At 40.5% G+C, this 24,170-nt stretch overlaps 1 protein-coding gene across 1 annotated transcript; it reads left to right on the top strand.

Moving 5' to 3' along the window:
- Positions 1-9,510: 9,510 nt before the first annotated feature.
- Positions 9,511-19,500, top strand: LOC104298793 (fructose-1,6-bisphosphatase 1). The gene is made up of 7 exons (XM_009898890.2): positions 9,511-9,714; positions 12,084-12,246; positions 13,777-13,869; positions 14,857-15,000; positions 16,890-17,027; positions 18,244-18,363; positions 19,292-19,500. Exons 1-7 carry the CDS (start codon positions 9,545-9,547, stop codon positions 19,481-19,483), a joined length of 1,020 nt encoding a protein of 339 aa, XP_009897192.2. The 5' UTR covers positions 9,511-9,544; the 3' UTR covers positions 19,484-19,500.
- Positions 19,501-24,170: the final 4,670 nt, after the last annotated feature.

Genomic DNA, 24,170 nt, shown 5'->3' with positions numbered 1-24,170 from the left:
AGATCATCGTGTCCAACCCATCAACCAATCCAACACCACCCAAACAACTAACCCACAGCACCAAGCACCCCATCAAGTCTTCTCCTGAAAACCTCCAGTGATGGCGACTCCACCACCTCCCCAGGCAGCCCATTCCAATGGGCAATCACTCTTTCTGTATAGAACTTTTTCCTAACATCCAGCCTGAACCTCCCCTGGCGCAGCCTGAGACTGTGTCCTCTTGTTCTGGTACTGGCCGCCTGGGAGAAGAGACCAACATCTGTCTGTCTACAACCTCCCTTCAGGTAGTTGTAGAGAGTACCATGAGAGCTCCATGCTGCTAACAAGATTCAACCTATTGAGTCTAATACCAGTGCATGTATATTTCTATATGGTGGTGCAGACACACATATGCAAAACTCACAGTCCTTTGAAAACTTTAATATACCTCAGTCACCTCACCCTTTCAAAACATGATCCTTGGGTTTATTATCCTTTGCCATGCATACACTTACTGTTCCATGAGCTGTCGTTGTTTGAATTTGTCACCTGGAAAGTACCATCTTAACTTGTGTAAAAAGATGTCACAGTAGCACTGCTGTTTTGCAGTGCTATTTACAAGTGCTGTGTATCTGTTTATGTCATATTACAGAATCACAGAACTTAGGGGTTGAAAGAGACCTTGGAAGACCATCTAGTCCAACCAGAGTAGGATGACCTACAGTAGGTCACACAGGAACACATACAGGTGGGTTTTGAATGTCTCCTGAGAAGAACCCTCCACAACCTCTCTGGGCAGCCTGTTCCAGTGGTCTGTCACCCTCACAGTGAAGTTTTTCCTTATATTCACATGGAACCTCCAATTCTCCAGCTTGCACTCATCGCCCCTTATCCTACCATTGAACATCACTGAAAAGTATTCAGCATGCTGTACTGTATTCTGTACTAATGGCTTTCCAGAGAGTGAAAAAAAGGGTTCTAGGAATTCTGTTCTCATTCATACACACAAACGCTCTACTTAAATGGAGATAAGACCCAAATCTGTTCAACAACCCTTTTGCCTCAGCCTGCTGCAGTCTGCTCCTGGATACTGTGGCTGAGTATTTTCTGTAAAGCACAACAGCTCTATTAGATCATGGCTGTTCTCTTGCTTGATTTTGTAAGTTATTGTGTTGGGTTAAAGTTCCCCCCCAGCATTAACTTTTTGCCAGACCAACTCAGTTATAAGCAGATGAAGCTGTATTTGCAAGCAAAACACTACACTCTACAATGGAATGCAATGAATATATACACACTATACAGTATTTACAATGTTATACAGATATTTACAATTACCAAACAACACAAAAAAAACCCTGGTCAGAAAGACCAGGGAAGCTGTTCCCCTGTCCCAAGAGAGAGAGGAGTGGCAAGAGAAAGCAGTGGGTTAGACTTAGCCAAGGCCAGCCAGAAGCATGTTATCTCTCCCAAGTAAAGCAAAACCAGCCAGAGAGCAGCAGAGATGAGAAAAAGGGAAAGAATTGTTATGGTACAGCTCCTCTTATTCCAGATATTTACCCAATGAATTTGTTTAGAATAATCTTTTGTTTTCCTTTTTGCACCCAGTAGTGATTTATTTATATTTTTTCTCCTTTTCTGCCTGAAACCTGTAATTAAATTTTAAAGGCATACCCTAAAACCACCACAGTTATAAAATGTGTTGAGCTAGAAGGGATCTTAATGATTATTTAGTTCCAACCCCCTGCCATTGGCAGGGTTATCTCCTACTAGACTTTTGTTCAAAGCCTCATCCAGCCTGGTCTTAAACACTTCCAGCAATGAGATATCCACAATTCTCTGGGCAACGTGTTCCAGTGTTGCACCACCCTCACTATTTATCTCATGTAATTAGTGAATTGCATGGCTTCTCCCCCAGTTTTTGTTAAGTTGCTTCTGTTTCATGGAAACCAGACAGCAATCATAGTCATAGGCAAAAAAACAAGAGAGGGAAAACAGTCTGAGCACCTACTGGCAAGACAGAGCTTTGAATGCTGTGTTTCAGTGCATCTACTCCAGCCTTGGGGGGGGGGTGGGGGGGGTGGGGGGGCATCTTCATTATGTTCTGCACTTAAATGGCCAAAGTTTTCCTCCACTGTTACTCCACAGAGTACCTGTTACAACATGCTGCAAACTCAACCTTCCTCTTACCAGAGACCACACACAGCATGTGAAGATGGGGACAGAACAGAGAGTCAGTCCACTGAACTTATAAGTAATCTCACTAATTAACTGTCAGGCTTAATTAATAACAAAGAACTCTGCCTTTAAAATTAATGAAATTTCAAATAAATGTTTGAATTTGAATTTAATATGCTTCTTTGTATCCATAAGTACTAGGACCTTGAGCTTAAATTTTTTCCCCCTACTGATCTGTAGTTACACTCTCCCAACAATGCTGGAGAAAAAAAATTCCATTGAGAATGCCCTTGACTTTATTTTGTGAGTTTGCACCATTCCAACACAGATTTCTGGCAGGGAAACTGCACTTCATAGCTCATAAACCTTAAGAAAGAGAAATAAAATAAATATATCTTTCAACCATACTGAATTGTTTTAATTGCCATTACTTTTTCTGTCATTAGTAAAATGTCTGTGAGCGAAGCATAGTCTTGAATGATAGAGATGTCTATGAGTTACGTGCTTGCCAGTTGTAACACGCCCAGGTAATGGTCACCCAACTGCACTCTGCTGTGAGTTTTCCCAGCTAGTGTTATTCTAAAAAAGAATGAAAAATGGCTCATGAATTGGGGCACCTTGATGTGTCCTAGACCTTAGGTCAGCCTTCACTGCAAGCATTTCATGTATGTGAGGTGACCAGGTCCTAACCAGGACAAAATATTTGCAACACCACTTTCTGTAGGGCAACAGATTACTTGTGTTCTTCAAGGACGGCTTAAGCAGCCATGCGTTCTGCATGGTAAAGAAGAGCAGATAGGATTAACATGAAAGGTTATTCCTGAAGTTATCTCTGTGTGTATGTGAGTGTATGTGCACATGTGCACATACTTCTCCCATGCTATAGCATCAGCTCTGCAGTTGTACTGCCCTGGTCCTACTCATACAGCAGCAGTATCTGGCACTAGTGGAAGACTTCCTTCAGAGCCATAGCGCTTTTGATCTTTCCTAGTCTCTCCCACTCATTCTTGCTCTTGTAAAAAAGGGGTAGAGAAATCACTGCAAACATGTCATCAACAGTGATGTGCTTTGCTGAGAGGGATGATGTAATAACCGAATCACTCCTGGGAAGTTTGTGTGCACTGGAAAAAATGATGACCTGTCTATGTTCTGAGGTAATGAGCTAGCTTCCCTCTTCACCATATCCAGTCAATGTTGAATCTCCCACAAGCAGCACTAAGTAGTCTTGAATACCTCTTCCACCACAAAATTTCTGTCCAGTGCTATGGCCTTTACAAGCCTCTCTCCATCATTACTTTTATGCTAGCTTGGACATTTGAGTAAATTTTGTAAGTTGTTTCTAATGGCAGAAAAGCTGAGAGGAGCCAAGTGTTTCTGTGATACCTACAAGGCCACAGTGTTATGTTTGTACCAACAATTTTCATCTAGAAAATAAGCGTGTCAGCAATGATGGCCACGTTATTTGATCAAAACAAAACCATACAAGGTCAAGACAAATTTGCTCAGCATGCATTTCAGGAAAGACTGGCAACAGTGCTTTTTTTGTATTGCACTACTGCCTGCAAGATCCAGTTGCAGACTAGATCTCTTGCATTCTAGAGGCTGTACAAAGAAAGTACTACTTGGCCATACACGTGTGATACTGTTATCAAAGGAAATGTTTTTGCTACTACTGCCATTGGTAAAGTGAACCTGCTTGCAGCAATGATGGCAAGTTATAAGATAAAATCTGATTTTAGAATATGATTTTATAGCTATCTAATAAATAGTTAATGAAAAGGGATTTGGGGCTACTGCTTATTAATCCTGTCACAATCAAACAGCTCTATAGCGATACAAAGTATAGGTTTCTTTCTACACATCTCTCACAGCCATTTTAAAAAACATGCTATCTTGCAGTGGTGTCCTAGCTGCATGGGTTGACCATTCTTGGATAGTCCTCCACAGCTGACCCAGTATATGGTTGGCAGCCTCTTTGCTTTCTTCTGTATTGTCTGAAAATGTGTCACCAAAGAAATGTCAAGTTAGTACTGGAAAAAGAAATACAAAGAAATGCAATTCTTGTCTTGTTCAGTTAAATGCTTCCTTTCCCCATTTTCTTTCTCTCAAGCTTTCTGAATTCCTGAAGTAATCACCCAGTTTTCATTCTGGCACAAATTTCCTGTGTCTCAGGATTAATTTTATTCCTTGATTTTCTTTATTTGCTTATTTAAATCACAAGACAATATATAATTTAGCTAATGCTTATTCACAATTTAGAAGCTGCAGCAAATTATGCAAACCGTGGATAAAGTTAATTTGTAGAATGTCATTGTTATCAGTGTTTTTAAATGGTTTCATTGACTGTACTTTTTGTCAGCTATATTGTCAAGACCTACAAAGAATAACCAGAAAAACAGTCACTAAAACTCATTTGTTGGACACACTTTTCAGAGGCTTATACAAAATACATCTTTATGCCACATTTCTACATCATGCTTCATGCTTTATAGTACATACCTCACTAACAGGTGTTCCAGCTCAGACCTTCCTCACAGTGCCAGTGAAGCTGGAAAAGCCCAACATTCTTTCTTCTGTATCATCATGAAAGAAAATACTTTTGAGATTTCCTAGAAATTCTTGACTGAATCATGTGAACTTAAAATTGCCAAACTGAAAGAAGTCCTAGGCTAGACTTTCACAGCTGAACCTCTGGGACACTGTCCATGTAACCAACCTCAAACAGCAGGATCTTGCAAACTTTGAAATACACAATATAACTGGGCATTTGAGTCAGCAGCTAAATCCTCAAGACTATTAGTGGGAGATCTGTCCCAGTGATCTAACCTAGTATCAGAGTCCGAGAGTGGTGTTTGACCTTTTATACCAAGTGTTCTTCCTTTGTCAGTCTTGAATCTTTCAGGTTTTCAGTTTTAATGTAAAAATGCAATATTTTCTCCCATTTGGTTGTTGCATGACAAGTTGTGTCAAGTAATCATGAATTTATGTCACTCAATGTGGACAAAAAAAATACCTATTTTGGCAAAGTAAACGACATTTTTATTGTTGTCTTAGCATAATACTGAGTGCACTGAAATCTCTACATATTTTTATGAGGAACTTTAATTTTGTAGGCATAGACTTGGAATGATTACTTTAAAGACTTCTAGTTTATATATTTTACAAGATGCGGAGTACTAGTAAATGTAATAATCAGTTAGCATATACTTTGCTCTACTTGTTTGGTAGAATCTTGTGGATAGGTAACAAATACAGAGATTTTAAAATTCCAGCTCAGTATTTGTATTTCAGCAGCATGTAGGCTTCCTTTCCAGGACCCACTGTCTGCATGTTAAGTACTTTGTCAACCTACAGAAAAGTGTGAAGGTGCTCTGACAAGAACCAGCCTCACACTAAGCTGCTGACAATGTTTGCACTCCCACAAGAGGGCAGTGGGCAAGCACGGCACAGGAAAATCCCATCATGGCAGATTTTAATCAACATCAGCCTTCTAGTTCAGTTCTGCTTATTAATCATTGGGTAACCTGTACAATTTGCCAGAGTAGCTTAATGCACAGTATCAAATTCATCCCATTTTAGAGTTACTAAACTGAGAATTTATTTTTTTTTTTTTTTAGCCATTATATACTCATAACTACACATTTAAACAGTTTATGCCTTCTGGTATCTTTCACCTCTGTCCTAAGGTATTAAGGGCTTTGCTGTCACAATCACAAATAAACATTCTGGGAATCTGTTCAAGCTAAGGAAATTCATGTAGGTGAAATGAAGCACTTTCTGATGCACAGAAGACACCCCACCCCCCCTCCAAAAAAAAAAAAAAAAAAGTCTATCTAGGAGTTAGCTTAGTAGTTTCCCATGTGGTACTCTTCCCTGACTGAAGCTTTGCACAAACTGCTGTTCCTCCTGTTCTATCTCCTGCAGCAAAAGAGAGGAGACGCGAGGAGACTCGAGGAGAGGAGACTCGAGGAGAGGAAGGGAGGGGAGGGGAGGGGAGGGGAGGGGAGGGGAGGGGAGGGGAGGGGAGGGGAGGGGAGGGGAGGGGAGGGGAGAGGAGAGGAGAGGAGAGGTTCGGAGAGGAAGGGAAGGGAGGGGAGGGGAGGGGAGGGGAGGGGAGGGGAGGGGAGGGGAGGGGAGGGGAGGGGAGGGGAGGGGAGGGGAGGGGAGGGGAGGGGAGGGGAGGGGAGGGGAAGGGAGGAGATAAATGAAAAGCTTTTATGAAGGGATTTTGTTCCATTGTCTTTTTCTCTGTCATTTAAACCTACAAGAAGCGACCCACATACTACAATATCTGAAGATTTTTCATCAGCATGTGCCCTTTTTTCCCAAATAATCACAAATCTGTGATTTTATCTGCTGCATTAAAAAGTTTGTTTCAAAGAAGCTATGTGGGTTTTGATGCTTGTGGCTCTAAAACAAGCTGTGTTAGACTGAATGTCATCTGTTCACAAACAAGTCCATGTTTTCCGTGTGTAGAAGTGAGCTGTTTCAGCAATGTTTAATCAGCTAGCACTGACCTTTCTTCTCAAATGCCACAAATTAGTTTTCAATAAATATTTAACTACAGATTTCTAAAGGGAAAGGTTCACAAGTAGAACCTACTTTTAATCTTATACTGGTTTATGGTTACCACACAGCATGGTTGCTGTAGAACTCTGTATGTGTTTTAGAAAATTAAAAATTTCTGTCTGTATCCCAAATGTATTTTGCCCCTTGTGTTCTCTTCTTTTTCATTTTCCTTCTGACATCTTTCTTTATCATTCTAAGATATGTGGAAAGATTGAGAGAGGGAAAAAAAGTTAAACCATGGTATAATGCTGGGTGTTCTGGTGACTTTTAACAAATGTATGTTTGAGAACCAGCCAGAACAATCTCAGGCTATACCTAAACTGCATTCTATGCCTAGTATGAAAATAAAACCCAAACTAGATAGCTTGGCTAAATAGCCAGTTGTCACAACAGGGGACTCAATGTGTGCTGCAGATTCTGCCGTGAATGTTGAATAAGGATCAAGCTATTTATGGGCATTACACTTTGCATTCACAGAATTTGTCTACTCTTGACCATTAGATCTTAATTTAATGTCAAATCAACTTTCTACACTGTAGTGGGATCCCATTAATGACCAAAAGATGCTCATATTCATATGCCAGGGGTATGAAAATAGGTTAATGCAAAATATATTGAGTTTCCTTGACTACAGAATATTATGAATATGCTATATCCGCTAAAAATAATTATACTGTTTCCTCATAGTGGAAAATCCATTCGGGAGGCACCAGTGCAAACCCATCGTTCTTTCAAATGATTGCTATTTCAGTTCGCAGCTTGCTTGTTTCTACCTGGCTTCCACAGTAGGAATGGAGGAGTAAAACTCTATTCTCACTCACCTTACCAACTCCAAAAGGACATGCATTTCATCTCAGAACTTAAGGAGAGTGTGCATAGACCTGTGGGTAAGGTGGAAAAGGTTAGTTATTCTCAGAAATGGATACCAAGATCTTTGTTTGTGTCCAGTTTGAACAGATCTTGGCTATTTTGCACTAAATACATCTCTTCCTGCAGGTTATTTGCTATGGTTCCCGATGTATTTGTTATGGTCTTCAGAACTGAGGTAATCTGTCCCAAATTAGTGTCTCCAGGGTTTATTATCATAACTCATGGATTCCCAAGCTGTTCTATCTGGGAATTGCTTCTACACAATGTAAGTTCAGTCATCCAAAATGTTGTTAGATCTTCACTAGTAATTGTTCTCAAGTATTCGGACTATAGGAGCTGCTATAGTTAGTTGTAAAGCATTGTTTACTCTTAAAAAAAAAAAAAAAAGCAAGTATCAACATTTTGTAATTTCTCAATATCCTTCTGCTGCTCCTAAAATGAATGATGCTGGGCTAGCAACCACTTTCCAAAGACTGAAACATCCCATGCAGAAGAGCTTTACGGCTACTTGTATCTTATATCTTCAGGACTGTGTGTAATTCTGGGCATGGCTAAATTAGGCCAAAGTTGTGCACACTCACAGGAGAGGACATTTATGCATACCTTTGAAGTACATAATATGTAGATACACAATATACTTTGCATGAATAAAGAACATATCTATGCAAATTAAATTAATATGCAAATTAAATGAAATTATTTTAAATGCCTATTCCCCTGCCCACCTGGAATTACTTCAGTCTGCCGTTTCAGTTTTAGGATTTGTGACTGTTTCTCTAACTCATGCATGTATTCTATGGAAAAGCAATTAGAATTTCTTGGATTTGTCTCCTTGGATAAAGCAAGCATAAAACCACAGGCAGTACAACAAATCTATACTGTATAGAGTGCATTGTGCATATCCACATTTGTATTTGTAAAATTATTGTTTGAAAAGACATATATAGGGTCAGGTAAACTTGGTTTCACTCACTAGTGCCCGGATTTTTCTGGTGAAAAAAAAAATATTAGCTGCAAAACATATTGTTTGATTTTGATACACAATCAGAAAGGCTGGAATCAAAAGCTGATTCAGAAGTGTCTGTCCTCCCACGTGTGTTTTGCAGCAGCTTTGGTGTGAAGTGAACTGATTTCTGGCCTTTGGAGTGGAGCTTGACCTGCGTCTTTCTATTGAACGGGTTTGGAGAGCTTGTTACAGCAATCTCGAGCCCTGCTGCCAGTGGCTGTTTCCTTGCAGCTTTTTAAGTTGTTGGATACGTTGTTGCACGCAGGGTTAGCGTGATCTATCTAAACAGAGGCAGTTAATACTTGATGGAATGGGTTTCTAAATGTTTTCCTTGTACTGCTGGGTCAAGGTACAAGCGTTCCTGGGAGGCAGGGGGTGCTAACCTTGCTCTCTGGGTTGCGTGCAGTTCCCCATAACCCACATGCCACACTTTGAGTTCTGCAAATAAGCGGTGGAACAAAGTGGACTTCCATACTTTTGGGGACACCTTCAGGAGCATGACTGTTGAAGTGCGAATTATGCAGACACAAGGGGCCACTGCCACCCACATGTCAGTTTACTTTCCGTGCCATTCACACACTGATGCCTCAAGTGTAGTTTCCTCAATGCATGGGAACAAGACATGCTGGGGGGGGGCGAGGAGGAAGAAAAAAAAAGAATGCCTGCAGGGCTTCCCCACCCCCGTTATTTTAGGGCGTCAAGGAGAAGATGGTGAGGGACCCTTCTACTCATCCACACTCCCATCCGCGCCTTCCTTCAGCTCTGGGGGTTGAAGGGGTGGTGGGACGGGTGGAGGTGGCCGGAACCCGAGGCGAGAAGTAGCCGCGGCTTCTCACCGTCCCGGGCGCGCCCCCGGCCCGCCCCGGGACCGCCCCGGCCACGCCCCGCAGAAGCTAGTGGTGGCGGCAGCAGCGGCGGCAGCTCCACTCGTCAGGAGCCGCCACCATGACGGACCGTTCCACCTTCGACACCAATGTCATCACCATGACCCGCTTCGTGATGGAAGAGGGCAGGCGGGCGAAAGGCACTGGGGAGTTCACGCAGCTCCTCAACTCCCTCTGCACAGCCATCAAAGCTATCTCTACCGCCGTCCGTAAAGCGGGCATCGCCAACCTGTGAGTCCCGGGAGCGGTGGCAGCACTCCCCATCTCCCGCCATCCCCTTGGGTCCAGGGGATCCTGCCGCCTACGGGGTGGTGGGGATGGGGATGAGGGGTATCACCAGAAAAACATGTGAGTGGGGTTGCATTCACCCACATCCCACCCAGCCTCTTTGCACAGAGTTCGAAGTAATGCTTCCAGTATCATGGGCTCTTGATTTTTATCAAGTGAAATGGGTCCTATGACTTTTTAATTGCATAAGGCATGCAGTCTTTGATGGATGTCTGCTGCTGATAGACGTTCACACAAATCTTCACCAGGTTTGCATACTTTGAACCAGAAGACCAAAGGAACTGACTCGAAGACAAAACCTTTGAAACTATAGCTGGATTATTGCTCACTGTAGCAGCTTAATATCAGAGCATGCGTTTATGCTATGAGGCATTTAATCAAATTCTGGGTGGTGGGGTAAGGTGGAGTGTGGGGGGGAGTTCATACTGCATCATAACAACCCAGTTTGCTTTGTGACACTGGATGTCTAAAGTTTTTAAAAGAAGAACTAGTTAGAAACAGTTACCGAGTCTGTAGTCAGCCAGTTGGAGCGGAGTTGCTCTGGACATGCATTGGAAGAAAACTAGCACTCCTGAAATGTTGAGTAACTGGAATTGGTTGTAGGTAACTAATCCCTCTATGTATTTTACATATTGTTGATAAACCAGATTGTGTGTTGATCAGAGCTTTAGATGTAGCAGATATGAATTTGCCCAACAAGCTGTGTAGTGGAAAATAAAATAAGCAAAAGGCCTTTGGCAATACAGAGTAACATTTATTACAAAACATATCAGAGTTGAATATTTTGGTGACTGAAGTTAATAGAATTGAAGCAACTGCAAGAGAGAAAAAAATCCTTCATGTATTTTTCTGTTTTCATTTCAAAATTTATGTGTTAGCTTTTCAATCTCTGTGTACTATCTCTTTCATACCCCTCCTATGTCTGTTAGTAATGACCAGAGTTTCTTTATGATCTGATTTTTGTCAGTCTAAGGTCCCATTCCTTGTGTGTCTGTTGGCAGCTGCCCACAGGTTCCATACTTTGACTTACGATGCCCTACAGTCGATTTGTCTCTCCACCAGAGGTGGTGTAGCCAGCTTTGGACTTTTAAGCCTCCTTGAGATGTACATCTCTCACTGTGGGACTACATTTTGTAACCAGTGGTGGGCTTTTGCTTGGCTACAAGGGACTGTGGACATGTAGGGATTGCTGGTGCCCATTTCTTTGGATCAGGTGCAGACTTTGCACAGGGTACCCTGATGTCCCCTCCCAGGAATTCCCAGCAGTCAAGGTATGAGAGCTGTAGCTGCTGGCCATATGAAGCATTTACTCTGAGGATCAGGACTTGTACATCTGCTCACAAGCATGGTGTTCAAAGTACATTTTGTTCTAAAACAGTTTCCCATTTGCAGAAAAATATTCAAGCTCCTCTAGCAGAAAGGCGGTGGAGGAGAATTATCCCAGATCTTTGTCTGAAGAAGTGCAGTCCATTATTGAAGTAGTGTGTATGACATTATTGCAAAAAGTCTGAAATACCAATATTCAGCCTAGTCAATAAATCATAGCTGAAAGACATAAGAATGATCTGACTGTGTACAGAGCTGGCTGTTGCTTTTCTCTTTTAAGAGCTGAACTTCTCCTCTCTCTGTTTTGCATGCTTTCGAAATCTCCTATCACAAGGTCTCCTAGCACTTCCTGATGCAGATTTGCTTGATTCTGCCTGGATTGCAGGGTTTTATTTGTATCTTGTATATGTAGTTTTTTATTTTATTCCCAAGAAAATGTTTAGTACTTCTAATCAAAGCTGAAAACATAAAAACCATAACATAAAAACCAAGCTGAAACCATAAAAATGATGACTTATCTGTGAGCCAAGTACTCCTCTGTAATTTGTACATCATACTCCTAAACAGGAGCAAATTACATATGGAGACATAACTGGTGTCATCAAATTAATTGTTACTTTTTAAGTTTTCTAATGAAGTTTTAGCTTTTGGGTAATGCAAATACAATATTGAAGTCTAGAATTCAGGTGATTCTTTGTTTTGTGTTTCTCACTTTGATGTCTTCTTCCACCGTGGCAAGCATTAGCAAGTCTTATCAAGAATCCACTGGACAGTAAATAAAAATCAGGCTTAGAGAACCAAGATGGCAAATGTTAGCAGGTCTCATCAAGAATCCACTGGATGTTAAATAAAAATCAAGCTTAGAAAAACCAAGATCTCATCCAAAAGTCTGTTTTATTACAAGCATAAGGTTGCTAGGAACAGGATGCTTTGGAATATGTAGTACCCTCTTCTCACAAAATGCTCTCTCCTTTCCATTGCTGTAGCTATGGAATCGCAGGGTCTACCAATGTGACAGGAGATCAGGTAAAGAAGCTGGATATCCTTTCCAATGACCTGGTGATTAACATGCTCAAGTCGTCCTTCAGTACATGTGTTATCGTGTCAGAAGAAAACAAAGATGCTGTGATAGTGGACGCTGATAAAAGGGTTAGTAACTTTAAAAGTTCTCTCTACTTGAATTAAAATCAGACTTATCAGAGGCATTATTTCAGATCTGAGAAACTGAAATTGAGCTAAACATTTCAGAAAACATATACTTTTCTGTATTGGGAGGTAAAAGAGGAAGGGACAGGTGGAAAGAGTGCCAGTCAACATTTGTCCTTTCTGTGGTTTCTGCTCTCAAGACTGACATTTGTTGGTTTTGCTTTTTTTCACTCTCTTTTCCCTCCCCATCTTCTTTTCCCCTCCACGTTTTCTTAATTGCGAAAGAAACTTATTTCTTGTTTATTTTATCTAATCTCTGAAACTATGCTGTAATTCAGTCAAGCCCTTTGTGACGTAGCTTTAGCAGTAGGACACTGAGGGGTTGATCTCTGCAGTCAAATCTCAAGGTCTTGCATTCAAGAAAGTTCTCCTTGAAACAGAAATACCATCTACTGATTTATTATTATTTCTGTTTTCAAGTCTACATACGATTGTTACATATAGTTCTTTTTTTCCTAGCTAGTATTTTGGTATGATCATGCAAAAATCTGCATTAAAAACATAGTGAAAACAAACAATAAAATACAATTTAGAAAACATGACGACGTTTGCTTTGCCAAAGCAGTTTTCTCTTTCTCTCCCTCCTGAGAAATATTCTAAATTGATTTATAGTCATGAGATTCATGAATATTGCTTGGATTAATAGGATTTTAGATCTTCGAAGATCACTCAAGAAGGTTCAGTGTTACTGCTTTTTTAAACTTTTCCTTTTTTCAGTTTTAATCAGAATTCCTACCTGCAGAGCATTGCTGAACTTAAATAAGTTTCTAGCATTTGGGGCAAAATCAAACAAAAAGTGAATAAACACCTACTGTTAATATACATTATTATTATTAAAATTGCTGTGGATAAAATCAGGGGGTGGGAATCTCCCAAAAATTAGGAAAAGATTACAGATAGACTACAGTAATTTCTGACCATCTGTCCACTCAGAGAGCAGATAAAATGAAATGTATAGTTTCAGAATACTGGGTGTTAAAGGTCTTTTTAATGGCTCTAATTTTAGCTCTACATGAAAAAGGCTGGTCTTCTTCATTTGTCTTTTTCCTTATAATTCAAAAGCTGTTTCATTATATAAGATGAGAAACTGTAGCCTAAATGATAGCTGTTACAGGATGTCTATCGAAATGGATCAACAGTGATTAAATAGGTGAAGCTAAATTTAAGAATTTGAAAAGCCTTCCCTTTATGCATATTAAAAATCATGCAGGAAAAATTCACCTTTCCTGTGCCATTATCAGTTACTTACGTTAAAGACTTCCCAGCTTCTGCCATGGCACAAATCACACAGCTGTAATCAAGAATTACATCTGGGCCAAAGATTCCTAACTTTTGAATTCAGCTTCTTCATAATCTGTAGAGGTCTTTTCATTTATATTGCCTTCTAAATTTAGCTACTGAAGTATTTTTATGTAGGGGAAAATGGGTAAACAATGTCACTAACCTAGTTGTTACCTCTTTCACATTTTCTAGGGTAAATACATAATCTGCATAGACCCTCTAGATGGCTCTTCAAACATTGACTGTCTTGTTTCCATTGGGACCATTTTTGCCATCTATAAAAAGGTAAAATGCTTTCAAGTAGCAGATAAAACTATTATTGTGCACCTTTTGATGACATGTAATTGCATAGGAAGACAATAAAATCTCACTAAACTTGTTTGTAAAAGACACCTTCAGGACCGGCTTTATGTTAAATCTGCTATTTCAGACACTTACATAAAACATTTGTGAGGGATTTGCATTAGTCTCATAGCAGTACCTATATGTAGATGGAAGCCTGGCTGATATTTAATTAGCCATCTATGAATTGCCCCTTTCAAAAAAGTAATGTCTTGGATTTTATGAATATTTATATTGAGACAAAACACCTCAAAGTTGTCATCTACTTGGGGAATGTGCTTTCAGGTTTTCTTGTTCCCTGTATTAAGAGTGCTGTTAACCTAAGGATAGGTTTCAAACACAAACCAGAGCTGAAGCACGGCATGTACATTTGAAGTGTCTAATTCACTGTGAAAGGCAGAAATGTTGTCTGAAGGAGCTTGAAATACCAGACTTACAAGTCACAACGTAGGAAAAAATGTCAGTCAGTTAAAACACACCCAGCTGTCCATTTTTATTATCTTTTGTATGTGGTCACTCATCCCGAAGTCACTATTTTCAACTTCATTTTTGTATGAAACAAACAAAAGTAGAAAAATCCCCAAGTGTTTTTTGTTAGTTCTGAACTCCATGAGTCGTGCTCTATTTCTTGCTTTTCAGCTGTGCTTTGGAGTTGGCCTCCCAGCTGTGTTCATCATCACCTGCAAGGAGCTACCTGTTTATATTATCTCCTTAATCCTTTCCTGCTTCCTGCATTCCAACTAGGCTTATACAGGAGCATGTCTAGATCAATGTATTTGTCTCCCCCACATAATTTGTATTAGTGCATCTGGTAAGAAGCTCAGCTGTGTATCATGGAAGCATTTTTTCCACCTCACGTATGGATATGGAGTCTAGTTATGTATGAACTATAGAAATTAAGTAAAGCTGACTATGCTCTTCTTATTCTAGGTGTCCCCCAATGAACCTTCTGGGAAAGATGCTTTACAGCCTGGGCGTAATCTTGTGGCTGCTGGTTATGCTCTCTATGGGAGTGCCACAATGCTGGTATTGGCCACTTCTGCTGGAGGTGTCAATTGTTTTATGCTGGATCCGGTGAGAATATGACCTGTGTCTTTCTGTTTCTTTATTAGTGGTAACGTAAGACCTATTTGTTCCTCACCACTGTGACCGTTTGAGGCTGTGCCTTTAAGGAACAAACAGTGCTGGGACACACTGGCTAAATGTTTTTGGTACTAGAACAAAAACAATCTGATATTCTAAACGAATTTCATTGGTGGATAGATAAAATGCAACTTTAAATTGTAGAGCAATTGGAATTTTTGGGGGAGTTTTGGTTTGGGAGTTTGGGTTTCAGCCTGTTCTCCCTGCCTGCTTCTCTGCGAACTGCTGGAGTTGGCCTTCAGATAAGCAAAAGCTAATCCTGCATGGGCTTTTGAAGCTTACTAACAACTCTTTCCCTTAATAACTTGCCTTCCTTTCTCTCTAACCTCTTTTTGGGAAAAAAGGGAGGTAGGGGGGGAGAGAGGGGGTTACAGGGAGGGGATCCCTCCTGGGGGGAGGGATTTTTGTTGTGTTATTTCTCTTTGCTGAATATATCTGTGTATACATATTGTAAATACCTGTATATATTGTGTTATATATAACCTGCTTTCCATATATGCTTGTAAATATATAGCTTTGCTCCTCCAACTGGGTTAGCTGTGGTTTCTTTATCTATGGAGGAGAGAGAGCTAGGCCCTCTCTCAACCTACCACAACCACCAAAACAACAAGACCCCAAACCAACCAAACAAAAAACCAAAGGAGCAATTTTCAAACAAGGGGAAATGAAGTACGTTTAATAACCCCTCAGCAATAATGTCAAGAGAGTTGTGTTCTACCTGCCTGCTGCAGCAGTGCTACATGTCAGTCAACAACAGGAAGACAGCTGAGTCACTGAAACAAATACACTGCATGTGCCAAGTTGTGTGGTATTTTAAATGAGCTGTTTTCTTCAATGCAGAATTCCCTTCAAGACTTAAGACTTGTTTAGATGCCCCTTAAGACTTTGTTTTTTTCCTTCATGCTAGGTCCTTAGTAAACAAGGGAAACAGAAATATTTAACCTTCTTCTGTGTTTTCAGATCCCACCACGATGTGTAAAAGATGTGTAAGTGGGGTGTGTGGGTTCATTTGACTTTCTAGCATGCATTAACAGTATGATTTAAAAAAATAAAAGTCATCATAAAAGTGATCATATCATAAAGTAGTTTGCTTTTAGTGACCCCTTTTTTTTTTTTTTGTAATCAGTTAGTCAGGCTACGTCACCTGCCAGTATTAAATTTTCAGAACCTGTCATGGTCAAGCAGCAGGAAATATAATTTGGTACTTGCTGTAAGGTAGACGCATGTGGTTTTGTCTATATTCAGATGGGAGAATTAACTTTGAGCATGCATGCATGTTATTTTTAGTGCTTGCTTGGAAACTTACTTTAGAGAAAAACCCATCAGACCAGCCCTTAGTTACAGTGATTATCTTTCTTGACTTCAGGCTTCCAGTTAGTCCAAGCTAAGGCAAAAAGAATTTATTAGCATATGTAGCTATTTGAAGATGTTTATGCATTCCTTGAACTGGTACTCTCAGAGCTGTACTTTTGTTTAAGTCTAGCAATGGAGTGGAAAAAGAAATAAATTTTCAGGCAGCAACATTTTTTGATGTAGATAAATTATAGAGAGCTGGGAGCATGAACCCTGAGATCATGTAAGCTTCTTCACATGACGTATTCACAGTATCACAGTGAAGAAGCTTACATGATCTCAGGGTTCATGCTCTGTGTGTGTTTTATGGAAACAAAACACTTCTGCACATACCACTTTTTCACAGTTACTGAATTGGCAGCAGTGGTGTGTTTTTTACCTAAACTGTGTTTATGATTGGTTTTGCCTTGCTTTGTACAATGAACAGTCAACACCAACAAATTGTTTTTTCTTTTTTGTTTTGTTAGGCTATTGGAGAATTCATTTTGGTGGACAGGGATGTGAAAATCAAGAAGAAGGGGAATATCTACAGTCTCAATGAAGGCTATGCTAAATACTTTGATCCTGCAGTCACAGAATATCTCAAAAAGAAGAAATTCCCTGAGGTAAAAGATCCTGGTTTAGAGAATGTTTCTGATGATAAGCAACACTTGCAATTTCTAACTTTATGATTGATCACTGTCTCATGCAGTTTTCAGAGCATCCTTTCCTGTCTATTTAAAGTAGGTCTTCATATAGGACTGCTAAGTAGAGCAGCAGCTGCTGTGACCAGATATTTCACCACCCTTCAGTGTACTGCACTGCACTGCACCTCTTTGGTGTTTCTTTTTTATCCTTTTTTTTCCCCTTCCTGGCAGAGTGCCTGAGTAACACTGGGCATTCGTCATTTAAGTAAGAGGAAGTGTCATCTGGTGATGAAGAAATTTAATCAAAATATGTGCTGGATTGCTGCTTCCTCACTGCAGTGTCAAAGTGGGGATGGCAGTGGATTACTGCTCAGTGGTAACAGAAGCTAGGTCCTGAGGGGGCCTCTCAGGAAAAAAGCTAGTTAATTTCAGGGACCACTTTGTAGTCATACAGCTTCCTGCCATCAGGTGGCCTGAAGCTCTAAGGTGTGCCTATAAAACACGTCTGTACTCATGCCTTACACCTGTCATCACAGGAGTTATGCTAACAATGATGTGTCATTTACTATTCAACGTTTACTACTGTCAAGTGTTTGAATACCTTCTTGACCTCCTGACTTTGCTTTGAGCAACAACTGGTGTTTTCATCTGTCATTTTGCCAGGCTTAGGGTGTTGTTTATTTAGATATTACAACATACACTCTGGAATATAATAGGGAAATAATATCAGTAGTCAACTATTAACTTTTTGTTACCAAAACACTGTAGAAGCTGGCAAAAATGGGTAGAAGAAGTGGGAAAGATCACTTCTGCTGCCCCTTGATATTTTTTCTGCTACAAAAGGAAAATCCCAAATATCAGTTCCTAGCCCTTGATGGTGTTGCTGCTAGAAGTGCAGTATTTTCCAAGGTTCAGAGCTGATGGAGAGCTGGGATGTATTTCCTGTTGCTGACACTACCTCTCATCTATCCCCAAATCTTCTGTCATTCCTTTGCCTTGGATTTTTCCAGTTAGAAGATGAGAAAACTGACCTTTCCTCCAAAACTACTTTGAATATTGTCAATGAATCACAACATGGAGGAGTTAGATGTTAGGATCTCTAAAATTGGGGGGGGGGAGGGGGAGGGGGAGGTTGAGAGTGTGGAAATTAACTGGTGTGCTTGAAAACTACCTTTATTTAAACACCTTTCCGCAGGATGGCAGTTCACCATATGGTGGGAGGTACATTGGATCTATGGTGGCTGATGTGCATCGCACACTGGTGTATGGAGGAATCTTTCTGTATCCCGCTAACTCCAAAAGTCCCAAAGGGAAGGTAAACCTGAATAAACCTGATTATAGAAAATGTTACATTATCTAGATATTTTGCTTTCATATATCAGGATTTTGATTGTAGAATGTGTGTTTTATTAATCCATAACTTGTACCTCTTGTGTGTGGGTATGGCCATTCCTAGCACACTGTCACAACTGACAGCAGCACGTTGTCAGACATATATTTTAGGCTTTCTGCTAGTCTGTTTCAACTGCACTGACTTCTCTTTATCCCTAAATATGTTAAGATTATAGAATGTACAAGGGATGTACTGTATCATCTCAGCCCCAACCATCTCAGCTGGCCCAGATCAAGTGAAATATTACAAGGCAAAGCAAACAACCCACATTAGCCTGGGATTCCAGTTCCAAGCTAGTGTGTAAGAAGCCCCAGTGTAGTATGCCTCTGCATCTGGTGCTTTGTGAAACTGCCTCACTGGGAGGAACTGTGCCTGACTGCCTCTGCCAGGACAAGATCACACGCAGGCTGAGGCTGACGCGGGGAATGTTTATTCAGCAAAGACCTTTCATCTGTTTTGTAATTGTCTGTCAATTATTGCTTCAGGTTGCAGATAAGATGCAGTTATTCATTAGAGAAAACTAATGGCACGCTCACAGCCAGTGCTTTTTCTTTCTTTTCACTGAGACCTACATGGTCTGCTGCCGTGTTAAATGTTGCGTCTTATCTCTGTGTAAAGAGCACAATACAAACATGAGCTATGGAGAACACACTTAAACTGGGTCAAGCTAATGTGTTCTTCTTAAAATAAAAACCCACACAATTTCATTCTTGAGTCAAAGTTTATGTGAAATATGGAGTGCTCAGAGTTTCAGATACTTGGTTTCAAATCAAACTCCAAATATACTTACATTTCATGTTTCTCAGCATTGCCTTGCCTGACTGCTGCCTTTTTGATTTTTGTCTTCTAGCTGAGACTGCTCTATGAATGCAATCCTATGGCTTTTGTTATTGAGAAGGCTGGGGGAATAGCAACAACTGGGCACCAAGCAATACTAGATATCGTGCCTGAAGACATCCACCAAAGAGTGCCTGTTATCTTGGGATCTCCTGATGATGTGAACGAGTACCTTGAGATAGTCAAGAAGCATTCCGCTAAGTAAAGCATGCCTGCTGAAGTTGCTGTGCAGATGGGAAGAAATGCCCTACATCTGGACCAAAGAGCCAACTCCAATACTGCAAAATTGAACTGTGTGACCTCGGTAGCAAAAGAGCAAATGAGCCATATTTTCATACGATTTTTAAAAGATTGAATATTGTGCATAGAAAAGCATTTTAGAAGAGTTGCATTAAAAGAAGCATTAAAGGTAAAAGCAAGGGGATAATATGTTTGCTTTTACATGTGATTACACAAGAGCCACTGTGCTATGAGGAAATACTATATTGCATTCAATAACTAGGGAAAGACTCCGCTTTCTTAGACAAGCTACAGCCTATCACCAGAATATCTGACTCTGTCCTCTTCCAAAAGTCTTGTAGGGATGTCTCAGCAGCCTCTCACAGCGAGTCGTTTTTCCTAGACCAGTTTCCAGTTTTTTGGCAATAAATGCTAATGTGGACACCTGCACATGTTGTTTCTAGGCCCCAGAAATTACTTACTGTACTTCAGGCTGGGCTTATTCTTACCAAGAATTAACACTTGTGAAATATGTGCATTAGTGTATGTTAATTCTGACACATACTGTTAATATTGACAATTGGCTGTCTATCAGATCCAGTTACACAAGGATGGAAATGACATTTTGGAGGCGGATTTTGAACTTATGTAGACCACTTGGTACCATTTTGCTGTGATAAGTTTGCTGTCTTTTCCAGAAATTAGCCTGCTTGCTTGATTAAAAAAAAAAAAAAAGTACCTATGTGTTACTAGCAACCCTCACCAGGTGTTCTTTGTGTGACTTTGTGAGTGTACTTTACCATGGAAAAGGATTCTGCTGTGCAAGTAGAAATAAGGCCCCCACAATGCATACTGACATTTGATATGCTGATTCTGGGCACGCCACTGGGAGCACAATGTTAGTGCTGGATGGACAGTCCACCTAGGTACAGTTTATGGCTGTGGCTCACAAGCTTTTTGAATCAGCCCAAATCTGCACATCATTGCCCTTCACCAAACTCGAACTAAGGAATGCATGTGTGTCACTCTTGTGTAGACTGTCACTGAGCATTTATGCAACCCACAGCCTGGGGACCTCTGTTTCTGGGTGCATGGGATATAAACCTGCCTGTCTGAGGATTTTGCACACATCAGTGCAGACAGCCTGTTTGAGCTTGGTTCATTTTGAAGAGAAGAGTGGAGTGGAACCTGGAGGCCATGGTGTGAAGGCATGCTTTGTGAGGGGTCACACATAAAAAGATCTTGGAGGCCCTTGTTCTGACACAGGTTGTGTTTGGGGCATTTGAAGGCATACTGGCAAATTTTAGATGGGTGTGTAAATGTCTTCATTCTCCCAAGTGATAGCATTTCTGGCACTGACCAAATGGCCTAGTTTCTACCAAAAGTGCCATTTCTGATGAGGCTTTGTTAGTGAAGACAGAAGTTTCAGGCACCTGAGCCCTTAAAGAATTGAGACAGTCCTGGAAATCTCCACTGAGCTCTAGTTGTGCTGGGCACTCACTTTTCATCCTCTGAGGGTCAAAGTTTGGCCCTGCACAGGATCTGGCTTCTCTGTAGGTCAAACTCTGCTCTGGGAAAAAAGCAGACCACTGCTTACATACTTTGCCTAATACAGCACCCTACAAACAGTGACTGTGCAGTGTGCTGTCCAATTTCTCATTGATTCCCTTCTGGGAGAAGGCTAAAATCCACCCAGTGCAGTGCTCTTATTGCCAGTTTGGGGAAGGTGAGGATTTACTACTCCAGCCTGTGAGTGTTCTGCCATGTTATAGCTATTACTTGTCGTCAACCTCTTCATGAATGCCTGGTCTGCCTATGTCTATTTTTAAGGCAGCATACTGGCAGCAGATAAAGGTTATGGCAGGAAAGGGAATACTGCCTATATCTTACAGGGTCAGTTTCCAGTGCTCTGGTTTTGCCTGTAGGCTGAAATTTTATAGTGAGCATTTTTCGTGTTGTGAGGTCAATTTTTGTTTCTACCTATAATACATAACCCCACATTTGAACAGCATCCCCATGTAGCCAGCAATAGGGAGAGCTATTCAGTATTCTCCTTCCACGGGCCCCTTTCCAGAGCTTGCCCTGCATGTGGGGTAGAAGGGTAGGTTCAGCAAAATGTTTGCCCTCACCCCCTACTGCAGTGCTACCCACTGCCCCCCTCAGAGGCTGAACTGTGGCATTTCGTGAAAGGTCACGGGCTCCAGTTTCAGCCAGCACCATCAAAGCAACTAACCTTTCAAATCAGTTAATAAGGTGTCACCTTCAGGGCATACAGCTAGCCAGTCTGCCAATGGAAGCGTGAATCATCCCTGAGAACTCCTGTGTAATTTCTATATTAGAGGGCAAATCACACAGAATCACAGAATCACCAAAGTTGGGAGAGACCTCAAAGATCATCAAGTCCAATCTCTCATGGACCTGAGGTATCTATTTTATTAACCTTTCTATGTTGTGCCAGCCCATCTTGCTGAGTAGTCCTGATGCATATAAAAAATTATCACACGTTTTGAAACAATCTGATTACTGCCTCTCTCCCCTCCCATTACATGCTAGTTACTTCTATAGCTTAATAATTCAGCCCTTAGTCATTCAGTGGAATCACAGGATTGATCAAAATTGGATAAAGTTTTGCTGCATCTGAATCTTGTGCCTTTATTTCTCTTATTTATCTTCTTGCTCTACTGCTGGCTGCAGAATTTCTGGAAAGCTCGGTTGCTGAGTCTGTGTTTTTTTACCTATTAGTGTAAGTTAAATTCTTATTGAAGAGACATTCATTGAGCAGCAGGTCAAAGCATCCTCTAAAGTATCTTGTACCCATAAAAAGCACTTGGAGATTTTTCAGTTTAAAACAAAACAACAACAAAAAAGGCAAATAATGGACATACTAGGTCTGTGAGGACACTTTGAACCACTAACTCAAAAGCTTTCTGTTGGAAGGTGATCTGAACTTTGTCTTTTTGACCAGTGTAAAAGATCACTTGGAGTAAACAGTAAAGAAGATCAGCATGTGATGCTTTCACAAATGTTAGAAGTCACAGACCAACCCCCACTCCAGTCCTTATTTGCTAAATTGATTTTGTATCCTGATGCCATTCTAACTACACAGCAGATAGGTTTTGCATGAAAAGCATTTTAGTACTAGTCAGGCCGACAACTGCTATGATGGTAAAATAATGTGTAGAATGCAATGTCCATACTTTAAGGCAGCAGATCTGTTTGCATGTAAAATATGAAACTTGTCTTCTTCTTTTATTAATAGCATCATGTGCTATCCAAGAGCTCCATAAATATGTTATATTTTGGCTTTGTACAAAGTCTCTTCAACAAACAAAAACTTCCTAACCTGGCAAAAACTACTCTGAAATATTTGTTCCATGATGTGAATGGTATTGTATACTTTTAACTAGATGTCAGTGATAGAAGAAGAAGAAAAATATCTTCAAGGTTGCTCTCTTCCTCCACCATTGGCTTAGAGGATGTAGTGCAAAATCTATCTGCTTACTGGTTCTTCCTCCTTAGAATGAGACTTCAAAGGCATTCCCAAAGCTAAGCACATGGGATACAAGCAGCATTGTACTGGGTCTTTCTGCTTATTGCTGGTGTTCATAGCTGTCAGTCTGAGCGACCTTTGATTGAGGCTCGCTTCAAAGTAGAAAACCTCAGCAAACACCTTTACAGCTTCTCAACTAATGTGTTGTTCATAGGTGGAGAGATGCTTTTTGGAAAATTCAAAGAAATGCTGAAGATTGGAAAAGGAATGCAAAGGGAAAGAAAAACCTCTTTGCTCCCAGCTGCAGTTCCTATTAACAGGAGCAAAGCTAGGTATAGCTTTTATTACTGAATTTTGCTGCAGTATTACTGACATGATTTCAGCAAAGTAATTTGGGTTAAATGACACTGAAATCCCATGTAACTTTTCTTCCTTGTCTTCAGATTTTTCTTGGTTTGCTTAGGGGCTCTCCAGATTTTCCATTTACAAATAAGAGAGTGCCGCTAATAAGTAAAACGAGGGCTACCATATATATACTTGTTTTTACTGCCTCATCTGAATGGGAGGATAGTGCTGTAATTAAAATCTGCAATTCCAGTGCGCCAGATAGCATGTACCTGGTTTACTGACATTTCTGTCCACTTTCACATTAGCCTCATTTGACCCAAGTATGTTGTCTGTAAGGAGCTGCCATCAGTAAAATTGCAAGCTTGTACATGCCTATATTTACATGGTGCACTACAATACCAAAGCTGATGTAAAACTTAGTTGTGTGAGTTATTACATAGTTATAACCCATGCTTCAATCAGATAAGTTTAATTTGTAAATTATTGAAGACATGATCATTTTGTAACCAGTCAAGCCACAGCTCACCAGTACTTCTCATTCATTCAAACCCTGTAATTTTGCAAGTATCCCAGACTAGTAATAAAGTCCTTAAAATGGAATCTCAGCAGATCAATTAGCAACATAAAGCACCTTTAACAAATTCACATTTAGATGCACTCTGTACCTCCTGTTGATTCCCCTAGGTTCTGCTGCACCTTCAAAAGCCCTCTCTATGGAGAAACTTACAGTGAGCAAATAGAAATAAAGGCAATATGGGAAGGGAAATTTACTGTCTGGAGTCACAGAAAAGTGAGTGCTCTGCTGTAAGGCACTATGGCATGCATGGTAACTGAT

Source organism: Dryobates pubescens, chromosome Z (assembly GCF_014839835.1).
Source record: "Dryobates pubescens isolate bDryPub1 chromosome Z, bDryPub1.pri, whole genome shotgun sequence".
Lineage (NCBI taxonomy): Eukaryota > Metazoa > Chordata > Aves > Piciformes > Picidae > Dryobates > Dryobates pubescens.
This window is presented reverse-complemented; position numbering and strand designations above follow the sequence as displayed.

Coding starts and splice junctions, on each gene's coding strand:
- LOC104298793 (XM_009898890.2), top strand. CDS start 9,545: ATGACGGACCGTTCCACCTTCGACACCAATGTCATCACCATGACCCGC. Junction 12,247..13,776: donor TAGTGGACGCTGATAAAAGG/GTTAGTAACTTT, acceptor CACATTTTCTAG/GGTAAATACATAATCTGCAT. Junction 17,028..18,243: donor AAAAGAAGAAATTCCCTGAG/GTAAAAGATCCT, acceptor ACCTTTCCGCAG/GATGGCAGTTCACCATATGG.